The sequence below is a fragment of the Chrysochloris asiatica genome, unplaced genomic scaffold (assembly GCF_000296735.1).
Source record: "Chrysochloris asiatica unplaced genomic scaffold, ChrAsi1.0 scaffold00078, whole genome shotgun sequence".
Classification (NCBI taxonomy): domain Eukaryota; kingdom Metazoa; phylum Chordata; class Mammalia; order Afrosoricida; family Chrysochloridae; genus Chrysochloris; species Chrysochloris asiatica.
Window position 1 is genome coordinate 1,657,026 of NW_006408596.1, and position 22,142 is coordinate 1,679,167.

The 22,142-nt window shown below is 39.9% G+C and overlaps 1 protein-coding gene across 1 annotated transcript in view; it reads left to right on the forward strand.

Moving 5' to 3' along the window:
- The first annotated feature begins 227 nt into the window (after positions 1–227).
- Positions 228–22,142, forward strand: part of MPHOSPH9 (M-phase phosphoprotein 9) — a 75,878-nt gene continuing 53,963 nt past the window's right edge. The window contains exons 1-5 of the mRNA XM_006865374.1: positions 228–337; positions 2,456–2,609; positions 9,905–9,994; positions 11,223–11,743; positions 13,578–13,698. Of these exons, the coding sequence (XP_006865436.1) occupies positions 228–337; positions 2,456–2,609; positions 9,905–9,994; positions 11,223–11,743; positions 13,578–13,698 (996 nt within the window). The remainder of the gene's footprint in view (positions 338–2,455; positions 2,610–9,904; positions 9,995–11,222; positions 11,744–13,577; positions 13,699–22,142) is intronic.

Sequence of the window (22,142 nt, forward strand, 5' to 3'; positions counted from 1 at the left end):
TCTGTAACTCATGAAAATACAGTTGCTAGGTTTAGTGGCTTTTATAGTATTTTTCCCCATTCATTTTTCAGACATTCTTTGAAGCTTAGGTTTTCATCATTCTGAATGTTAGCAACTGAAAATGCCTGTAGACGATGAAGCATCTGAAGATGACTCCGAGTCAGTTTCTTCAAACAGTGAAAGAACCTATACTTTCAAATCAGAGAGTATAACAATTTCTGTACACTATGGAAGATTTTGACTTGGTGAAAACTTTACAAAAGACGTCTCCATCTTCTGAAGAATCTGATAACAAAAATTGCCCCCATTGTCATGGACTGAACTTAAATACTAATCGGTAAGAATGAGGTAGCTAGATATTCCATAACATAACAGCAAACAGAAGAATTTTATTTGCGTCATTTACCAATTCATCCAAATGGTGTCACAGTTAACAAACTTGCATTTTAAAAATTATTAAAAACCTGTTTAGGGGTAGTTATTTAAGTTAAAAATAATTTTTGTCTCTTTCAGGTTTTTAAATTTTTCCTAGAGATAATGTAGTTTTACTTGTGGAGTATTGTGAAAAATACTTGTTTTGCTGGTTGTAGTTTTAAGCTTTTTTTTGTCTGTATGTAAAATTATAAGCTTATCTTTGAAATTTATTTGCTGTGATGTTATTTTTACTTTTGAATGGTACAGGTAATGGTTTCTGTTGTGGAAATACCTCTACAATCTAGAAAGTAGCAAAGTAGAATACTAGGAAGTAAGCAAAAAATAGTCTTTGAGTAGACAAAATAGCTGTTACCAAAAAATGCATTTTATTTTTATAAAGCAAGGTTTCAGTTAAATCATACCCTATTTATTCCCGTTTTATGCATAGTCTGACAAGTTTGATTATTTGGCTTCTGACCTTATAAGTAGCTTATAGCTAGGGACTGTTTGAGGGGAAGATCAGCTGTAAAAAAGCAGAAACATAGCAGTCTAGAATATGCTGCACATAACCTACCTGGAAGAAATTCTGTATTGCAAACCAGTTCATCATTTAATTCTTTTAATTCTCTGAAAGAATTTAAGGCAGCTTGCAAGAGTACATAAAATAAGACAAGAAAGCATAACATAGCATGAAAGAAAAAAAAAGTGATTTTTTTTTTTTAAATGATCTTTTTGAAATGGTTCAAAAGATCGTGTAAACCTTGCTCATCAGCTGTGTAACCTGTGAGAGCTGGAACTCACCGAGACTGCCTTGCTTTTCTGAATCTTGCAAGCTTTCTCCTTTTGACAGGGTGCACTATTCACACTTTTCTATTGCTCTCTTGATGAGAGGAAAGTATTTTCGTTTTCCTCCTCTGACAGGTTTTGCCTTATTACAAGTTCTGCTCTCAAAGATTTTACTGCATGGTGGGGCTTCGAAAAGTTCCTGGACAAATGTAGTTCAAAGGTAATGGACTATCTCCACAAGCTCTGTCGTACATGTGCTTGGTGGAGAGTTCACCATGCATTTTATGGGCTGTATCACTTGGTGACCTCTTCAAGCACACTTCCAAAAGAAATCCTTTTTAAAATGTGTTCGATTTGCTTGGAAGAACCTAAATGTACCTTTCTCATGAAGATTATGTAATTGAACTTGCTTTCCTTTTCCTTGTGACTGGCATTCAGTCGGTGACATGAAAGCTTGATTATTGTAAACGATGTCATCTCCTTGGGAACCATTGTTCTTCCCCTTGGATTTTATTGGCTACTGACTATTGTTTTCTTTACTAGTTTCTTTCTCTCTTTCTCTTTTTTTCTTTTCTTTTTTTTTTCATGGATTCTTTGTGGCTCAAAGCAGAGAATTCATAAGTATAAATGAAAATGGCCTTCCAGTGATGAGAGTTTAAACATATTTTACTGCCCTTAATTGTAACTTTGTGTTATTCTAGAATGAACTTGAAACACACTCATCTCAGCTTGGGAGGAGCAGCCCTCTGAGACCAGTGAGTTGTAGTTTATTTGCTGCGTATTTGCTGCGCAGTTTCTTGGCACAACTTTTCTTCAAAGGCAGTACTGAGATTATTAGTTTCTTATAGCAGCTCAGGGGGAGCAGTAGAAAAAGAATCCTGCTACAATTATAATAAATGGTTATTCTGAAAGTACAAGGTTTATCTGGAAAAAGTTCTATCTGAGAAGCCAGAAATAGTTCTTAGAATTGTTCAGCGTAAAAATATTCATTTTCTGTTGGTGCTCTACCTGTGTTCTCTCACTTCTGGGGAAACCCTTCCTGTAGTCGTCTTAAAAAAAGAAATAATTAAGTGCTGTCTTTTTCCTGCTATTTCTTTGTGGATAAGCTTGTGATCAGATTTTGGACAAATGAGGTGCCATTAGGTAGGATTAAATATCAATGGTTTTGTACTGCTCTTCTAAATCTTGACCTGCTGAATTATTCAACACTTTAGTAGAATGAAGAAAACCATTTGCATTATTTATGTTTCAACAGAAGTAGTCCCCACCTTAGTACAAATGGGGTATCCTCTTTCTCAGGGAAGACCAGACCGTCTGTAATTCAAGGGACAGTTGAAGTCCTAACCTCTTTAATGCAAGAACTACAAACCAGTGGAAAGACCGATTCGGCACTTTGGAAAAACTGTGAGGTATCCAGTTTTGTTTTATGTTTGGAATTTTAACAATTATATTTAAAAGTACCTCTCCTAAACTCTAAATTAGTAGATATTTATATTCTAAAGAACAGATACACTTAACTGCTTGCTTAAAGTAAGTTGGCCAAATTATATTAATTGAGGAATGATAACTGGATGAATGTAAAAAAGATGATTAAAAGTATGTTTTAACATTGTTAGTCATGAGACATTCTAATTTGTATATTAAGTGTAAACTAAAATGTCTTTTTTTCAGAGAACTAGGAATCCCAGAATTATTAAAGTTGTTACTAATTTTAATGTTTAAAGTAACATATGGAATTATTAGCATTTTGAAATATTTGGAGTGCTCTGGTACCTTATCTATAATTACATTTTGTTTTATTGATTTCAGTAAGTGATTCTTTAGTCCATAAGTTACATTGTGGCATAAAAACATGCAACAAATTTTATTTCACAGAAGAATGCATACAATAGACTTTGTCAGAGCAGATTTGGTAATGCATTATTGAAATTTATTAAACCTTATTAAACTAGAGAGCAGTATATTTAGTTTTAAATGTCAGTCATAATTTATGGGCATTTGTTTCCAGAATAATGAATAAATGAAACACAAGATTACCTGATTTAAAAATTCAGAAACACACTAAGTGTAATTACATATATTTAGTAAGCACAATTGTTGAGATTATACAAATGACTGAATATTACTGCAAACTCAAAACACATTTTTTCCCCTACTTTTTGTGTTTTGTTCCATAGAATCAGTCTAATAGAAAACTACAAAATGCCATTTTGAAATAATGCTATTAGAGACAAAATGCCTCATTAAAATTTCCCCTACTGTATCTATTCATTGGCTACATAATGCATGTCTTTTTTAAAAAATGAAACATTGACACAATGTAACCTTAACTTCTGGCCAATTTATGTTTAACTAAACTATTAACTTTTTGTACCTTGAAATCAACTCCTAAGAATTCCAATAGTTAAGTATTCTTGAGTAGGTTCTGACTCATGGTACCCTGTATAGGGTTTTCAAGGAGTGGCTGATGGGTTTGAACTGCTGACCTTGTGGTTAGCAGTCTGGTGCTTATCCTCCAGCACCACACACACTAGGACTCTAGAATTAGAATACTAATTAGCTTTTGTAAATTTGAGATACAGATTATTACAAATTAGATTATTACACCTTATAATTTTTGAACCTAATACGTTCTCTCTCCATTTCTTTACCTCTGTTATAACAGATTATTACTACATTTCCCTACATATAAAGGGCCCACATAAATAATGCTTGTGTACAGGAAACTAATGTGCAAGAGGGTTGGGTGGTTTGAACCAAAAGTATGTAATGTGCACATTATTTGTATGAAAATAGAGTATACTGTGTGTACTAATAAGGAGCTCTGGTAGCGTAGTGGTGACGAATTGGGCTGCGTACTACAAGGTCAGCAGTTCGAAACTACCAGCTATTCAGTGGGAGAAAGATGAGGCTTTCTGCTCCTATAAAGATTTACAGCTTCGGAAACCCTGTACAGGGTCACTATGAGTTGGAACCGACTCCACGGCACACAACCACCGACCACTACCATGTGTAGTAATAGTGACTTAAGTTTTGTAATGTGGATATGGAATTGATTATTCAGTGAAGAGTTGCTTTAAGATATTTCTTATTTTGACAGATATGAAACATACTTTTGGCCAATTAAGTAAACTTTTTTTGGAATTTGTGCAGCATGTTTTTGTTGCATATGAAAACCTGCAGAAGAACTCTGTGATGCTTTAATATTAGAGGGGAGGTAGATTTAAGGATCAAGTGTATTCCTAACTTTTATCTGAATTTCATGTTTTTATCTCCCTTTTGAAATAGTAACTTGTTCTGATTTCTATCATTTTTAATAGTGTACAGTGTAATGAGTTCTGGTGATGTAATGGTTAAACCTTATTTAGCAGCAGTACTTAGCTGCTAAACAAAAGGTCAGTAGTTCAAAGCCACTAGTCACTCCTCTGGAGAAAGATGTGGCAGTTTGCTTCCATAAATATTAACAGCTTTGGAAACCCTTTGGGCATTTCTGCTCTGTCTGATAGGGTTGCTGTGAGTTGGAATTGACAAGAGGGCACTGGGTTTAGTTGATTTATTTTGCCATTTTTTGGTTGTTATTAAAGAGTCCTGGTGACCCAGTAGTTAACCATTCATCTGTTACCCACAAGGCTGATGGTTTGAACCCCCCAGACACTCCCTTGGGAGCAAAGATGAAACAATCTGCTCCCATAAAGATGATAGCCTTGGAAACCCTATGGGTCAGTTCCACTCTGTCCTCTAGGGTCATTATGATTTAGGATAAACTCATGGCAGCAGAATGGAATCGACATTAAGGAAAAAATACAAAATCTTTTGCAATTTGAGCAACTAAAAGATCTGGAGAGAATGTGATTTCTTTAGAGTCCTTTATAAGATCTCTCCTGATTTCTACGTTTCTTACTGCTCAAACTTGGGATGTTTACATAATTTCATAGGGTAGAGTTTTTTAATACATTAATAATACATTAACAAAGACTTTAATGCTTTCTTAAATACTTGCTATTGCTAGTATTTCTGTAATTGTCAGGAACAAATTTTTTATTGTAATAAAATACATATTTTTTAGTTGCCATCTTCACTGTTTTTAGGTGTACACTTCAGGGACACATTCACCGTGATATGCTGCCATCATCACTATTCATCTCCAACAGGTTTTGGTCTCCCTACACAGAATCTCTGTTCTCTTTGAAGCCATAACTCCCTTTCCCTTCTCCCTCAGCCCTTGATAACCACAAATAATCTTGGATCTGTTTACATTTGCCTATTCTAGATATTTCACATAAATGGGATTGTGCTGTACATGTTCCTTTATTTCTGATTTACTTTATAGAAAAATTTAAAAGGGTTGCTAACTAATTTCTGTTAACCAGTTTAGCTTTTTAATCTATTTAGTATTACTGATTATAACATAAAAAATTATACAAAAATAACTATTGTCACAGTAACTGCCATTTCGGGAGAAATCTGAGACAGTTTCCTGTCATAAAGCTTTCCAGTCTCAGAAACCCTGTGGAGCAGTTCGCTCTGTCTTGTAGGGTGGCTGTGAGGCACAGGTGACTTGGTGCTAGTTGGTAAGCTTTGGTTTCATCCACCATTTAGTTAGTATGTGTTTGCTGGGAATCGACTCAGTGGCACTTAACAACAATACCCAAAGAACAGTTTTTGTTAGTGGCACTCAACCCAGCCACCCTCCTTTTTTAATAGCAACTTTCAAAATATTACCACTCTTCATTATCCTGAAATGAAATTCACAGATAATATAACCTACCTGTAGAGAGTCCTATAAATGTTAGAGTCCTGGTGTGGCGCTGAGGGCTAATGCGTGAGACTACAAAGTTGTTTGAACTATAAGATCGGTGGTTCAAGCTCACCAGCCGCTCCTTGGAAACCCTATATAGGGTCGCTATGGGTTGGAATCAACTCAAAGGCACTTAACAACAACAATAACATAAATGTTGTATAAAGGAAAAAGAAAATTATAATAAAATAATATGTTTCAACAGAGAACTGCTTGGGCACCTCTCCATTGGAACACAGTGGCCTGGTATGTCCTTGTCCGTAGACTCACGAAGCGCACACAGCTACAGACAGTCTGATTCAGTGTGTGGTGTCAGCAATCCAGCTGCCAGGGCAGCTGGCCCATCAGTGACCTGGTTTTCTGAAATGATGACCAGTGGTGATAAAGTTCTGAAACTAACTAGGATCTAGGTGGTTGCGTTCCTGGACAATTTGTGATATGAAACTGCAAGTTATACATCATTTTTCTAATAGCAAATGGACATAGGACAATTCTTCATTGTGGGGGGCTGTTCTGCGATTTGCGTCTCTATGCCTTGACATGGATACCATCCACCCTTCTCATATTTGCAACATCCATGAACTCGCTGATTTCCAAAATACAGCTTCATTCTCATTGAGACCTGTGTTACCTGTTGTACCATCAAATCAGTTCCACGTCATACAGACGCCCCGTCCAGCAGAGGCGAGCGCTGCCCGATCCTGCACCGTTCCTCACAACAGTTGCTGTGATCGATCCGTTGTTGCAGCCACTGCATCTGTCATTTCATTGAGGGGCTGACTGTTTTTGCTGACCCTCTACCAAGCACAATGCCCTTCTCCAGGAAGCGGTCCCCACGTATGTGAGACGGATGTTACCAGTATCATTTAAATGTCAAATCTAGGTCTCCCAGTCACTGATGAGCTAGGAAACTGAGGCACAAAGATGTTTAATTTATTCGTTTGAGACCATGTAGTTTGTTGGTGCAGAGCTTGGGGGTCAACTGTTGTAATTTTATATGACTGCAGAGGGGGTAACTTTTAATTAGTTACTCAGGTCCTTCAACAGTATGTAAAATGCAGGTTGTTGTTAAGTGCTGCTGAGTTGGGTTCCGACTCATAGCGATCTTGTATAGGGTTTTTGACGAGTGGCTGGTGAGTTTGAACTGTCGACTTTGTGGTCTAGTGCTTATTCAACAGCACAGCAGTACTCCAAAATGGATTGTAGCTTATATAGCACATAATAGTCCTTAATTCACTCAGTAATGTTATTAATGTCATTTGTGATATTTTAAAATGCGTTTGTTTAAAATTAAAATATTAACTCCAAAATCTAAATAAGAATTAAGCTCTATTTGCTTCTCAAATCAGAAAACGCCAATAAAGATGTGGTAATTGTCAAGTGTCTCACTTGACATGAGGCCATTTGTTTGGTTGAGTGATTTATTGATCTATCGTTATAAGGAACACTGGTGACACTGTAGAATAAGTACCAGACTACTAACTGCAAGGTCAGCAGTTCAAAGCCAACAGCTGCTCCATGGGAGAAGGATGAGGCTTTCTGCTCCCATACAGATTGGCAGCTTCAGAAATCCTCTCTAGAGTCACTGAGTCGTCATCAACTTGATGGTGGTGGGCGGCTCTATAATCATTATTATAATTTAGTTTTATGAGAATAGTAACTTCATCAGGTAAAAATAACTCTAAAATGTGTAAGTATAGTGTGACTTAGTAAGAAAACTATATTATTTGATTCTTTTTGTTTTTATTGATATGAGACACTTCATATTATAGCTGAGGGCCCCTGGTGGTACAGTGGTACAAGTGCTGGGCTGCTAACTGAAAGAAGAGTTGATGGTTTAAAGCCACCAACCACCCCACAGGTGTGGCCGTCTGTTTCTGTAAAGAAGAAACCAATCCAAACCAATTGCCATAGAATCACTTCCAACACTTGTTGTTGTGATGTGCCGTGGAGTCGGTTCCGACTCATAGTGACCCTGTACAGGGTTTCCGAGGCTGTACATCTTTACGGGAACAGAAAGCCTCATCTTTGTCCCGCAGAATAGCTGACCTTGTGGTTTGCAGCCCGATTCGTAACCACTACACTACCAGAGCTATATAAAGATTTACTGGAGTGGAAAGCCTCATCTTTCTCCTGCAGAGCAGCAGGTAGATTTGAACTACTGACCTTGCAGTTGTCCTACAGTGCTTATTCTATAGTGCTATCACTGCTCCTTTCCATACACTGCAGTCTTGGAAATCCTACGATGCTGTTTCATTGGTTGCAAGGTCCAGGAGATTCCTGCTGGACAACACTCAGTGAACTGCATTGCCCCCATCCCTTTGGCCTTTCAGAAATTCAATAAAGTGGTTTGACCCAAGGGTTTGGGGGAAAGTCCTATGAGGCCTCTCTACTCTACCATTAGGGCCATTATGGGTTGGAATTCTCGATGGCAGTGGGTGTATTATAGCTACGTCAAGAACTTAGTCTACTCTGCCTTGAAATTAGTTGATTTACGATCGAACTTCCTAGGATAAGCACTCCTGATGTGGCACTGTAGGACTAGAAACCACGAGATCGGCAGTTCAAACCTATCAGCTGCTCTATGCAGGTTTGCTACGAGTTGGAACCGACTTGATGGCACTTAACAACAACAACAGTATAAACACTGGACTGCTATTCGCAAGATAGGTGGTTCAAACCCACCAGCTACTCTTCAGAAACCGTGTATAGGGTTGTCGTGAGTCAAGTGACTGGATGGCACTTAACAACAACATCTGTAATGCCATTTCATTTTGCAGACTTAACTTTTCAGTCCTGAGGTTTTTTCCTCCTTCACCCTTATTCTACTCTACGGGTGTCTATGTAATTCTGTTGTAGTTCAGACTTTTCAAACTAAAAACTGGTAACTAGCTTTCACAATGAGCTTGAAGATCCTTGGGTATGTCTCAGTCTATGACATGAAGAGAAATACCACCTGACATGGATGCTTTTGTGCACTCAAATAGACTTAGCTTTGGGTACCTGCTCTCTCTCGGCCCTGTGTTCTAATGCTGGAGATGAGCTATGAAGGAAGTAAACCAGCTGACGAGAAAGAGGAAAGCTGTTTCGAGGGTTGTGGAAGGAACCAGTGAAGCTGAAATTGCAGGTTGAGAAGAAGGTAGTCATGAGCTAGGGAGAGCGCATTCCAAGTCTGGAGTGCAGCCAATACAGAACTTTGAAGGTGGAGGATAGTTTTGGCATGTACAAGGAACACAAAGAGCCCAGGACAGAGAGGGACGTGGTGGAACTGGAGTATGTTTGAGGTGGATTGTGCTTGGAAGCAGACTTGGAAAGGTATCGACATGAGAACTTCGTTATCACTGGTGTAATATTCTTGCATGCAGTTGCTTACTGAGAGTCTTCCAGCTGTGAGATTGCACTTGGCCATCCTTCCTTCCTGGTGTGTGTCTGTGTAATGTAATTATGCCCATCAGAACATGGATTGCTTGGTTTTTTAGTCACAGCATATAAATAGGGTTTAAACTTTCATGGTACCAAACTATTTCTTACTTTAGGTTGTGGGATTCTTTTTCTGGCGACATGTCAGTGTTTAAGAAGTTAGCTGTTATGAGGAAAGGGAGGGGCAGAATGTAAGAGAATGTAAGAGCAAGTATCGGTTACTTTTTAATCAGAAATGATAGCGGACGATATTCCGTGAAGATGCCATCTGAAGAAAACAAGATTTACTAGTCCTTCAGGATCCCAGGTTACATGAGAAAGGGACACTCAAGTCTATGTCCTTGTATTTCTTAATGTCTGTTTATAGCTTAATCTGTTTTAGTCAGCTTATCAAGTTTATATACTAAAAAAGGTCCTTACCCACTGTGAAAAGTTACCTGAATTTTTAAAGTTCACGTCTAACTGAAATATTTTATGATTTAATAGACTCGGTGGTTACAACTATTCAATTTGGTGGAAAAGCAGTGTCAAGAACAGATAGTTGTGCAGCAGGAACAGTTCCACAACCAAATTCAAGTACGTTGTTGTTTGTGTATGAATCTTTCATTAAAAGCTTTTGAGTTCTGGTTTGAAACTACCAGCTGTTCACGGGAGAAAGATGAGGTTTTCTGCTCCTGTAAAGATTGACAGCCTCGGAAACCAGACACAGGTCTAGAGTCAGAACTGACTCTATGGCACATAATCAACCAACCAACCAACCGTTTTTTAATATTTGTAAGGTTTGCACACAAACCAATGCTGTACTTTATACCAGTTTTGTTTGTAAACTAAAGATAAAGCATATGTGTTTTCTTGATAAGTAACATTTAAGTATGTGACATAATTACCTTTTGGTTTGTTTGATTTTTAAGTAGAACTTCTTTATTTTTTTCATATTTAAAATTCTTGGTGGTAAAAAATATATATAACAAAACATTTTCCATTTCAATGATTTTCTTGTGTACCATTCAATGATTTAATTACATTCACCATTTTGGGAAACCATCACCACTCTCCCTTTCAAAGTTTTCTTTCATCCTTAACAAGCTCAGTATAGTCAAGGCCCCGGGCTACAAAAGTTCAGTTTCTGATTTATGAACACTTTGTTTTTATATAAGTTTGCCCTCACTTTGAAATAACTGAATCAACTCTCACTCTACTGAACCAGCCTTTCAAACAAATAAATTTGTCACTGTCACACTGAAAAGACTGAGCGTCTGCTTGCACTAAGGTAAGGTGCAGTAAGAACTGTTCTGACTTACCTACAAAATTAGACTCACAGTCGCACACAGGAACTGATCTCACTTGTAACCTGGGCACTGAGAAACATTCATTCCTCTTTGCCTCCTCTTCTCCATGTCAGTAACCACTAAAAAACCGTGGTTGCCTGGCATTTCCCAATTTTAGGAATTTCATGTAAGTGGGACAGTACACTGTTGTCCTTTTGTGCCTGACTTTTCTTACTTCTTCCACTTTTCTTTCAAGGTCCATCCTTGTAGTAGTATGTGTCAGTACTGACTTCTTTCTCCCATGACACAACTAATATACTGTGTGTGCATGCCACATTTTTTTTATTCATTCATCCTTGGGCTGTTTCAGCCTTATGGTTCTTATGGTTAATACTGCATTGAACATTGTTGAATGAGTGTTTGAGTTTTAGAGGAACATTTGATGCTATTTTTAAATACAGTTTTAAATGACATTTATAAAACTGAGGTGCTTCCTATATACTCTCATACCAAATCCTGTAACACTTTTTTTTCAGCGTATACAAGAAGAGATCAAAAACTTAGTGAAGTTACAGCTCAGTAACGCTTCCTGGGTTCCCTGTGATAGTTCTTCAAGCAAACAAATAACGTACGAAAGTCAAATGGGTTTTTTTTCGGAAAACAGTGAAAAAAATGATTCTGTGCTCAGTTTTTCTAAGTCTAAAGAACCTGAAATGCATCAAGAACCGTTCCCATCACAACCAGACTGCAACATGGATAGCAGCTCAGTGAGCAGTGGGTATGGTACCTTCTGCATTTCAGAACTGAATAGCTGCAAGCCACAAGACCCTAAAGAGTTCATGGAGACCACAGAGCTTCTTAAAGGGCCGTATGTGGCACCTGTGGTACAGGCAGCTCCGTTTGCTGAGAGTGTGAAAAACCAGAGTTTCTGCATACACACCACTGGAGAGTCCAGTGCATTGTTCAAGAAGGAGATTTCTGTGTTTCCCAGTGGATTTGAACACAATTTTCTCAATGAAAATAAGATTTCTGAAGTATATAGTGGAAAAACAAATAGGTAAGTGGAATTTCTCTGTCATTTGGAAGGAATTTTACTTGTTTATTATACTTGGTGGTAGTAGTCGTATGCTGTTGAGTTGGTTCTGATTCATAGAGATACCCTGTTTCCAAGGCTGTAAATCTTTACGGGAGCAGAAAGCTTCCTCTTTCTCCCATGGAGTGGCTGGTAGATTTGAATGGCTGACTTTGCAGTTAAACCCTCTATACTGCCTGGGGTGTTTGTTTATTACATATAGAATCTATTAAATAAAACTCCTTTTGGTGAGACTATAATGTACCAGCTGCTCTTGGGAAACCCTATACAGACAGGGTCGCTATGTGTCAGAACCGAATTGATGGCATTAACAACATCAACAACATAATGCAGTGAGATGTACCAGGTGAGGATGGTGGGAGAGGTGCTTCAAAAGTGGTTGGAAAAATTTTCTGAAATCCCCCTTGTATGTGAACAGTGATTAGTTTACCATTAAAATTGAAGCCTTTATGTATTGCTTGTGAAAAATTAAAATGAGCAAACACACCATGTATTAATGACATCTGATTTCCTTCCCATTTGACTGCTAAACTCTTTTTTTTGACTGTTGAACTGTGGAGGTTAGAGACCATGCCAAAAAATACTTTTCCTGTATTCAGTCACTATTTCAGCACTGTGTTCAAAAGCAAAGATAACAGTTTAAGGAGTAAGGTGTGCCTCCCCCATGCCTTGGTGTTTTCAGTAGCTTTATATACATGTGAAAGTTGAACAATAAACAGGGAAGTCCATAGAAGAATTGATGCATTTGAGTTATAGTATTGGAGAAGAATATTGAACGTACCGTGAGCTGCCAGAAGAACGAATAAATCTGTGTTGGAAGAAATAAAGCCAGAGTGCTCCTTAGAAGTCAGAATGGTGAGGCTTCGTCTTTCATACTTCACATGTATTATCAGGAGGGACCAATCCCTGGAGAAGGACGTCTTGCTGGGTAAAGTGGAGGGCCAGCGAAAAAGAAGAAGGTGGATTGGCTCAGTGGTTAACAGCAGTGGTATCAAGTGTAACAGTGATTGTGAGGACGGCACAAGACCGGGCCATGTTGTATTCCACTGTGCCTAGAAGGTCACTATGAGAAAGAGCTGACTCGGTGGCACCTAACAGCTACAGCAACCTAACATCGGCGTTGGGTGAGTGGTTTAAACCCACGAGCAGCTCTGAGAAGAAGATGAAGCTATCTGCTCCCACAAAGATGTACAGTCTCGGAAACCCTGTATAACGTTGCTATGGGTTGGAATTGACTCGATGGCAGTGGATATAAATGTGCCAGAAGTTCAAGTTGAAGACTGTAATCTTAGTGGAATTTTGCTACACATGTTCAGATTATAATCTGAAACCAAAATAAATTCAGTCACTTTTTGTTTGATTTAGGATACATTTTAGTAAAGGAAACTGGCTGAATGGTTGTAAAAAGCAAATAATCTTAAAATTATGTGGTTTACCCTAATTTTTCAGTTTGATATTGCTGAAATATGTGTAGTAAGGTATTTCCCTATGGCAGTAAAAAAAATCTTGTCTATTGACAAGTATAATTATTTTTCTGCCAAGTCATATGCTTTCACTGTAGAGATTGGTTTAGAGTCTATACGGTGATCTTAGTATTCCATGACTGCGCTCACTGATGGGCTTTTTGCTTTGCCTTTGCCAATAAGATCTGGAGAACGGAAATTTCGGTAACAATTTAAGTCCATCCTGTTTTTACTATTAAAACACCTCACAGCATTTTCCGCAGACACAGAATGCACTGATGTTGAGTTATATATGGGAAGGACATAAAGTAATTTTGAATTTCCTTTTTTAATAGTAAATCTATAACATCCTGGGCACAGAAGCTGAAGCAGAACCAACCAAAGAGAGCACTTGTAGAAGAGGAATGTTCAAAACCAGTGCAAGGAAATGAGCAAACGAAGTCACCAACTGAGCACGTAGGTGATGACTCCTCTTCCGTAGCTGTGACTGCAGAGAGTGCCTCATGCACACTCAGCAGCATAACTGGTTTTAGTCCTTTCTTCTGTTTTGTTCATCTGTTCCACAGACAGATCAATCTGAGAGGATTGGATTAGGAAACGCTACAAGTATTGATGCTTTACAAAGAACCTTGGGGCACCGAGATTACGTGTTGAGCTGCTAAAAGTCAGTGGTTTGAATCCAGCTCCCACTCCTGCACGTCTGGGGAAAAGATCTGATGATCTGCTCCCATAAAGATTACTGTTGTTAGGTGCTGTCAAGTTGGTCCTAACTCATAGTGACCCTACAAACAACAGAAGGAAACACTGCTCAATCCTGTGCCAGCCTCACAATTGTTGTTATGTTTGAGTCCATTGTAGCCACTGTTGTTATCCCAAAACTTGGGTCCGATGCCTTGGGAGTGTTTGAGTCCAATTAATAACTACTCCAGATATGGAAAGAGAAAAGCCTTCATTATTTTTAGGACTAGCAGAACAACTCACTGCAAATAGACTGGCACTAGACCACAAGGTTGGATTAAATCTCAAGGTCGTTGGTTCGGACTCACCAGTCACTCCTTGGAAACCCTTTATAGGGTTGCGCTGAGTCAGAACCAATTCGATGGCACTTAACAACAACAACAACAACAACTGATATTCAAGTAACTCTTTGTCTCTTTGTTACAAGCAGTATTTATATTATTTGTCAACAACGTTAGTTAGCCCTGGTGTGGTGCTGTACGATAACCTGGACTGCTAACCACAGGTTGATAATTCAACCCCACCAGCTACTCCTCGAAACCCTATACAGAGTCATTATGGGTCGGAACCAACTTCACTGTCTTTCACAACAGCAACTAGTATGATATGCAGTTGGGCTATAATTTTATCATTCACATTAAGCTGGTTCTGATGCCCCAATAAATATTCAAAGGGGAGGGCATGATTAACTATCCTGGTGCCTATTTGTCCAGATGGTCACTGCTTATCAAATGTTACACAAATGGAGCAGGTTCCAAGTAGAGCTAGGCAATAATTAACATTCCAACTAAAAATGGTTTAAAGACCAATCGAAGAAACAGGGACAGGTTGGGGCTGTGCATAAGTTGCTGTTATGCAGTGTTGATTATAGTGACTCTTCGCTAAGCCACGTAGTGATGCTTTCAAAATGGTTACCCTTATATTCTCACTGTGTCAGTCAGTCCAGTTCACTGAGGGACGTCCTCTTTTTTGCTGACCCTCTGCTTTACCTAGCTTGAAATCCTTCTTCAGGAACTGTTCCCTCCTTATCACGTGTCCCATCCTAGTTTCTAAGGAGCATTCTGGCTGTAACGATTATAGCTAGGAAACACTAGGCAGTTCTACTCTGTCATATAGGTAGGATCACTGTGAATTGGAATCGACTTGATGGCGCTAGGGTATTTGTTCTTTGTTGTTGTTGTAAAGTGCCGTCAAGTCGATCCCGACCCATAGCGACCCTATATAGGGTTTCCAAGGGGCAGCTGGTGAGCTTGAACCACCGGCCTTGCAGTTCAAACAGCTTTGGAGTCTGGCGCATTAACCCACAGCACCACACCAGGATTGTTCTTTAGTAGGCCAGAAATCAAAATGAATGAGGGATGTGGTACTATTAAATGACCACTTTATAAAGATTTTATTTCTCTTTGGTACTATAAATTTTTCCATTTAGCCAGAGAGTAATTCATTTAATTGTTTAAAGAAAGAAACAAGCAAACAAAAATTGCCTCAAACGGTACCTGTTACTATTAAGTTCTAAGTAGTAGTAGTATGTTTGTTGAATACTTGAAGTAAGATGCTTTTATTTCTTCTCAGCACTCTTCCTACTTCCTCTCTGTGTTTACTGTTTCCATTCAGTCTGTCCTATCCTAGATGTTGAAGTTTGGACAAATTTGAATTTATAATGTAAAATGTAAGCGATTACATGGTTAAATTTTGTATGATACTATTGCTAACTCAGCAGTTATTTTTGGTTACAGACTTACAGCATAGCTTTTAATACATCATTAAAACCCTTGTTGGCCTGAAGTGCCATGAAAGAACCCTGTTATGATACTGTAGGATAAGCACTGTGCTGCTACCCACAAGGTCAGCAGTTCAAACCCAGCTGTTCTCAGAAACCCTGTACAAGGTCTCTATGAAGCGGAACTGACTAGATGGCACTTATCAACAACAACATTGTCATAGCATGGCATTGTTTAGTGTCCTACATTCAAAGTGCAAAATTAGGTCATTCTGCACACCTGAGGCCTTTAGAAATTGGGTATGATCATCTAAACACAGCGGTTCTTTAAGTCTTTGAAACAGATCTGTTAGAGAATCCAGATCACAAGAAGGCAGTCTCTTAGCCTTCATCAAACCCAATCAAACCCACTGCCATCAGGTGGATTCCTGTTCATGGAAACCCTGGAGCACAGAGTGGAGCTGGCCCTTTGGGTGTCTGCGAGTGTGAATCTTTATAGGAGACGAAAGTCTCATGTTTCTCCCGCCGAGCTCCTAGTTAAGTTTGAACTGCTGACCTTGTGATTAGCAGCCCAAGTCATAACCCACTGCACCACCAGGTGCCTCCAGCCATCATGGTGTTGGTTGGTGATGATGTGCCGTGCAATCGCTTCCAATTCACAGTGACCCTATATAGGGTTTCTGAGGCTGTAAATCTTTACGGGAGCAGAAAGCCTCATCTTTCTCCTGCGGAACAGCTGGTTGTTTTGAACTGCTGACCTTGAGGTTTGTAGCCCGACTTAAACCACTATGCTACCAGAGCTCCTTTTCAGCCATCATAAGTCACTATATATTTCCCTTTCAGTAATTTTTCTCTTTACCCCATAGCTATTTAGGCTTATTAAGCTCATCATAAGGAGCTCTGGTAGCGTAGTGGTTATGAATTGAGCTGCGAACCACAAGGTCAGCAGTTCGAAACTACCAGCTGTTCTGCGGGAGAAAGATGAGGTGTTCTGCTCCTGTAAAGATTTACAGCCTCGGAAACCCTGTAAAGGGGTCGCTATAGGTCGGAACCGACTCCACAGCATATAACAGTAACAACAAGAAGCTCATCATAAGGGTCCGGGTATGCCAGTATAGAGTAAACACGAGACTGCTAACTGCAGGTCAGCAGTTCAAACCCAGCAGCCGCTCCTTGAAAACACTATACAGGGGAGCCTAATCAGTAGCGCTTAACAACAACAGTCTCACCATAAGGAGCTGTGGTGGCACAGTGGTTAGTTAGGTCCTCAGTTGTTAACTGGAACACTGGTGGGTCAAACCCATTAGTTGATGCATGGGAGAAAGAGATGGCAGTCTGCTTCTGTAATGATTGCTGGTGTGCCGTCGAGTTAGTTCCCACTCATAGCGGTCCTTTGTAGGGTTACAGAGGAGTGGCTGGTGAGCTCGAATTGTCTACTTTATGGTTCAATCCAACCTTGCAGTTCAGCACAGTAACCCACAGCACCACACCACAGCCTTAGAAACCCCATGGAGTAATTTTCATCTGTCTTGTTGTTAGATGCCATTGAGTCTGTTCTGCATCATAGTGACCCTGTGTACCACTGAACAAGATACTACTCATCCTCACAATTATGTTTGAGCCCATTGCTGTCTTATGAGTCAAAATAAACAGTAGGTTAATGTCACTATTCTTTGAATTTCTTCAGATTTGTATGGAGGAGCAAGACCATGAAGGTGCAGAGAGCTACACAAAAGCCTGTTAGTGCTTTGTGGGTGGGTCTTTTCTGTGGAACCTATGTGATATCAAAGGTGGTATGATAGCGTCAAGGTATTTGGAGACTGGGATTAAAACTGCTCTTTCCCATTGTAATAGGTTGGCATCAAGTGAGATTGCTTGTATTTATAGTGATACTGAACTCAGAGGGTTCACTGCCTGTTCCCTAGGGATGAATAACTTAGAGGGATTTAAGCACTTATAACAAATAAAGACAGGGAGATCATTCTCAAAGCACTGTTTCCTGAGCAGACGATTCAGGGAGTTTTTCAGTTTTCGAGGAATTAGGTGATTATGTATGTTCAGAACATTTCTGGGCAGTGATATGTGTTATTCAAGAAGACCAGGGTTAGGTCTTGCCTGGGAAGTTGCTGTCAGACCCCCTCCCTTAAAATGTGTCCAAGTAGCTGTATTTCTAGGATGTCCCCGGAAGAGTCAGAGGACAAGGTGGTCCTAATGGAGCATGTTTTCTAATCAAGTTGGAACTGGCTCAGGGTCCTTGGCTTGAAGAGTATCTGTAACAAGAAAATTAACAAAGAAACGCAGTTTTATGTCTTTGTTCCTGGTATCAGTTTGGAGAAAAGCCAATGGGCTCTATTGCAGGAACAGGCCTGCTTCTGTGGAGCTTTTTCTTTTTGTGTAGTTTTGTTACTGTGGCTTAGCTTAGGTCTGCACAGGAAGTCTTCAGTCTAACAGGTCTCTTTCATTGTTACCTTCATTCATACTCCATTTTCTGGAGATTTTCTCCAGAACTTTTGAGTTTGTGGTTATGTATCTCATTCACTGACTTTTTTTATTGTCTTTTGTGACTGTAACTCACCTTGGGTTTGATAGAGTCCAGTGGTTCTCAAACTTGGCTGCGCATTAGGATCACCAGAGGATCTTTAAACTCATACTGATGCCTGGATGCCCACCCCAGAAGTTTCTGACTCCATCAGGAAAAGGGGGTGGCCCAGCATCCAGGATTCTGGTTTGATTCCCTGCTGAGAATTTGTTGAATCCACCAGCTGCTCTGAGTGAGAAGGATAAGATTTTTTGCTCCTGTAAAGGTGTACAGCCTCAGAAACCCTAGATACACATGGTTGTTATGAGTCAAAGCCGACTGTCTGGCAAACCCTCACCTCATCCACATACTGCATTTGAATAAGATCTTGTTAAAATGCAGATTTTGATTCAGCCTTTATGGGGTGGAAATGCAAACTCTCAGCAGACGGTCAAATCTAGAGTGAACTAGTTCTCAGCCATGGTGTGACCAGTGTGTTAGAAGTTTTAGAAAGTCCTCAGGTGCAGAAAGAGTTCTATTTTTATCACATCAATTCCTAGTGCCATGTTCTTTGCCAATTCCTTCAATGCACCTTGGACTTCTTCCTTCAGTATCATTGGCTCTTGATCATAATAAATCTTTCAGGAAAGTGAGGCAGCACTGGAGGCACTCACTCATCTCTGCCAAGAAATTTGGAAGACGACTATCTGGCCAACTGATTGGAAGAGATCTGTATTTGTGCCCATTCCAAAGAGAGGTGACCCTACAGAATGTGGAAATCTTCAGACAATTATCATTGATATGCCATGTGAGTAAAGTTTTACTAAAGTTAATACAGAAATGGCTGCAAGCATACATTGACAGAGAACTTCCAAAGGTTCAAGCTGGATTCAGAAGAGCATGTAGAATGAGGGATATCATTGTTTATGTCCGCTGGATCTTGGTTGAAAGCAGAGAATATCAGAAAGATGTTTACCTGTGCTTTATTGACTATACAAAGGCTTTCGATTGTGTTGATCATGACAAGCTATGGACAACATTGTGAAGTATGAGTATTCCGGAACACTTAATTGTGCTCATGAGGAATCTGTACCTGGACCAAGAGGTCAAACAGAACATGGGAACACTGAATGGTTTAAAATTAAGAAAGGTGTGCGACAGGGTTGTATTCTTTCACCATACCTTTTCAACCTGTATGCTGAGTAAATAATATGAGCAGCTGGGTTATATGATGAAAAATGTAGCATCAAGATTGGAGGAAGATTCATTAACAACCTGTGATACGCAGATGATACAACCTTGCTTGCTGAAAGTGAAGAGGATTTAAAATACTTACTGATGAAGAGCAAATAGCACAGCCTTCAGTATGGATTGCATCTCAATATCAAGAAAACAAAAATCCTCACCACTGGACCAATAAAGAACATTCTTATCAACGGAGAAAAGATTGAAGTTGTCAAGACTTCATTCTTGGATCAACCATCAGTACCATGAAAGCAGCAGTCAAGAAATCAAACGATGTATTGCATTAGGTAAATCAGCTGTGCAAGACCTTTTTAAAGTGTTGAAGAGCAAAGATATCCGCTTGAAGACTAAGGTGCGCCTGACCCAAGACATGGTGATTTCAGTAACCTCATATGCATGTGAAAGCTGGACAGTGAATAAGGAAGACCGTAGAAGAATTGATACCTTTGAGTTATGGTGTTGGAGGAGAATACTAAAAGTACCATGGGCTGCTAAAAGAACCAATAGATCTGTGTTGGAAGAGGTGCAACCAGAGTGCTCCTTGGAGGCCAGGATGGCCAAACTTCATCTCTCATACTTTGGACATATTGTCAGGAGGGACCAGTCGCTGGAGAAGGATATCATGTTTGGTAAGGTGGAAGGTCAGAGCAAAAGAGGAAGACCCCTAGCGAGATGGATTGGCCAAGTGGCAGCATCAGTGGGCTCCAACAAGGCAACAGTATTGAGGTTGGCCTAGGATCAGGCAGTGTTTCGTTCTGTTGTGTATAAGGGCACTACGAGTCAGGACCGACTCGATGGCACTTAACAACAACAATAACAGGTGCAGAAAAGTTTGGGAAGGAGTCCCTGCGTGGGGCATCTACTAGGCAGAAGTTGGAAGTTCAGCGACATCGTAGAAGACAGGCCTGGTGATCTGCTTCCAAAAGGTCACGACCTTGAGAACTCCAGGGAGCAGACAGTTGTGCTCTGCACACAATAGTTAGGCTCTACAGCTGCTCCGGGAGAAAGATGAGGCTGCTCCCATAAAGATTTACAGCCTCAGAAAACCTTTACAGGGTCACTATGGGTCAGAACCGACCCCACTGCACACAACCAACCAACTGGATGGGAACAACAGAAGCAGTAGAAGTTTGAGAACCTAACTTTCAGTGGAGAAATCAGATGAGCTGCAGACGAGCAGCTGCAGTGTCTGAGAGTGGGAGGCCTGGTTAGGAGTTTGGTGGTGCCCCCCCCCCCCCCCTTACATACGGCAGAAACTGCCAGGAGGGAACAGTTTCCTCTCAAGCCTTTTGTTGGGTTTTCTCTCTCTCTTTTTTTTTTTTTGGAGGTGAATGATCAATATGCTATTAAATCATTAGGAAAAAGGTTTCCTTGATACTTGTGAGCTTTTTGATTTTGTGGGAAACGAAACTCACCACTCCCTGAAATGCATCTCTCTCCTGCATAATTACCAACCGAGTTTGATCCTCTTAATCTCTTTTTTCCATTGTTTTCAATTTCAGTCTAAATCGGATAACTGTAGTTACCAGGATCTTCTTGTGATTCCCTTTCTTTTTATACAGTGGTAGTGTATTTTTGTCAGTAACCATTTGGAGGTACGTGTTGAAATTGTTTGGGCTTTAGCCTAATGCTTTCCCAAAGCTCAAGTCTTTTGTTTCTACGGCCCTTTGTGGCAGAGTTGAATTTACCAGTTTACCAGCTGATGGGCTTTGTGGCTGTTTTTCAGATGGACTAACAGACTTTCGGTGAAACTAATTAGGGTCCTTATGTTAGTCTGAGGCCAGCTTCTAGGGCTGCGAGGGGTTATGTTTCACAAGGGCTTGTTTCCCCCCCTGTCCCATACTTTGGTTTCTCATTAAATAGCTGATCCTGTATTCTTCAGGAGCTGCTTTGTTTGAGTGCAGCAGGCAGCCCTATCAGGTAAGTGCCCTCTGAGCCCCCGGTTTATGTCCGCTTAGACTTTTAAAAAAAATTGAATTGTTCACCTCATACTTGGGGAGAGGACACAATCTCTCTTACTGGCCATTATTTGACTTGGTTTGGTCTTCTTAAGTCACCCTTTTCTGGTGTTTTCATACTAAGACTTGAGGGAAATTTGATCAGAGCTTTAGAAGAGATAGAAGATGACTGCCGAATTATCTTACAGAGTGAAAGAAGAAGCTAAGCGGTGTCTTTTAAGGGTGAGGTAAGAATTCCCCTTTTTTGTAGTACAATACTATTATTATTCCAGTGTACTTTTAGTACCACGGATGGGTTTTCAGCAATTACAGCTTACTCTCCCTCCCCGCCTAATGCTTTATTGTGGGGTGGGGTTTTTTGTGAGTAGTAGCAGGCCAAGTTAGGCTGTTATTGTAGTCAGGTGCCATCAAGGCAACTCCACCTCATAGCGACTCTCTGCACAACAGGACAAAACAATGCCCAGTCCTGTGCCAGCCTCACACTTATTGTTGGCCTTGAGCCCATTGCTCATTCCCTGTGTCATTCCGTCTCACTGAGGGTCTTCCTCTTCTCTGACCTGACCCTCCACTTGATGAAGCATGATGCCCTTCTCCAGGGACTGATCCCTCCTAAAGTATCAGAGATGAAGTCTCACCGTCGTGGCATCTGAGGAGCATTCTGACTACTTCTTCCAGGACAGATTTATTTGTTCTTCTAGCAGTCCTTGATAACTTTTTTTTT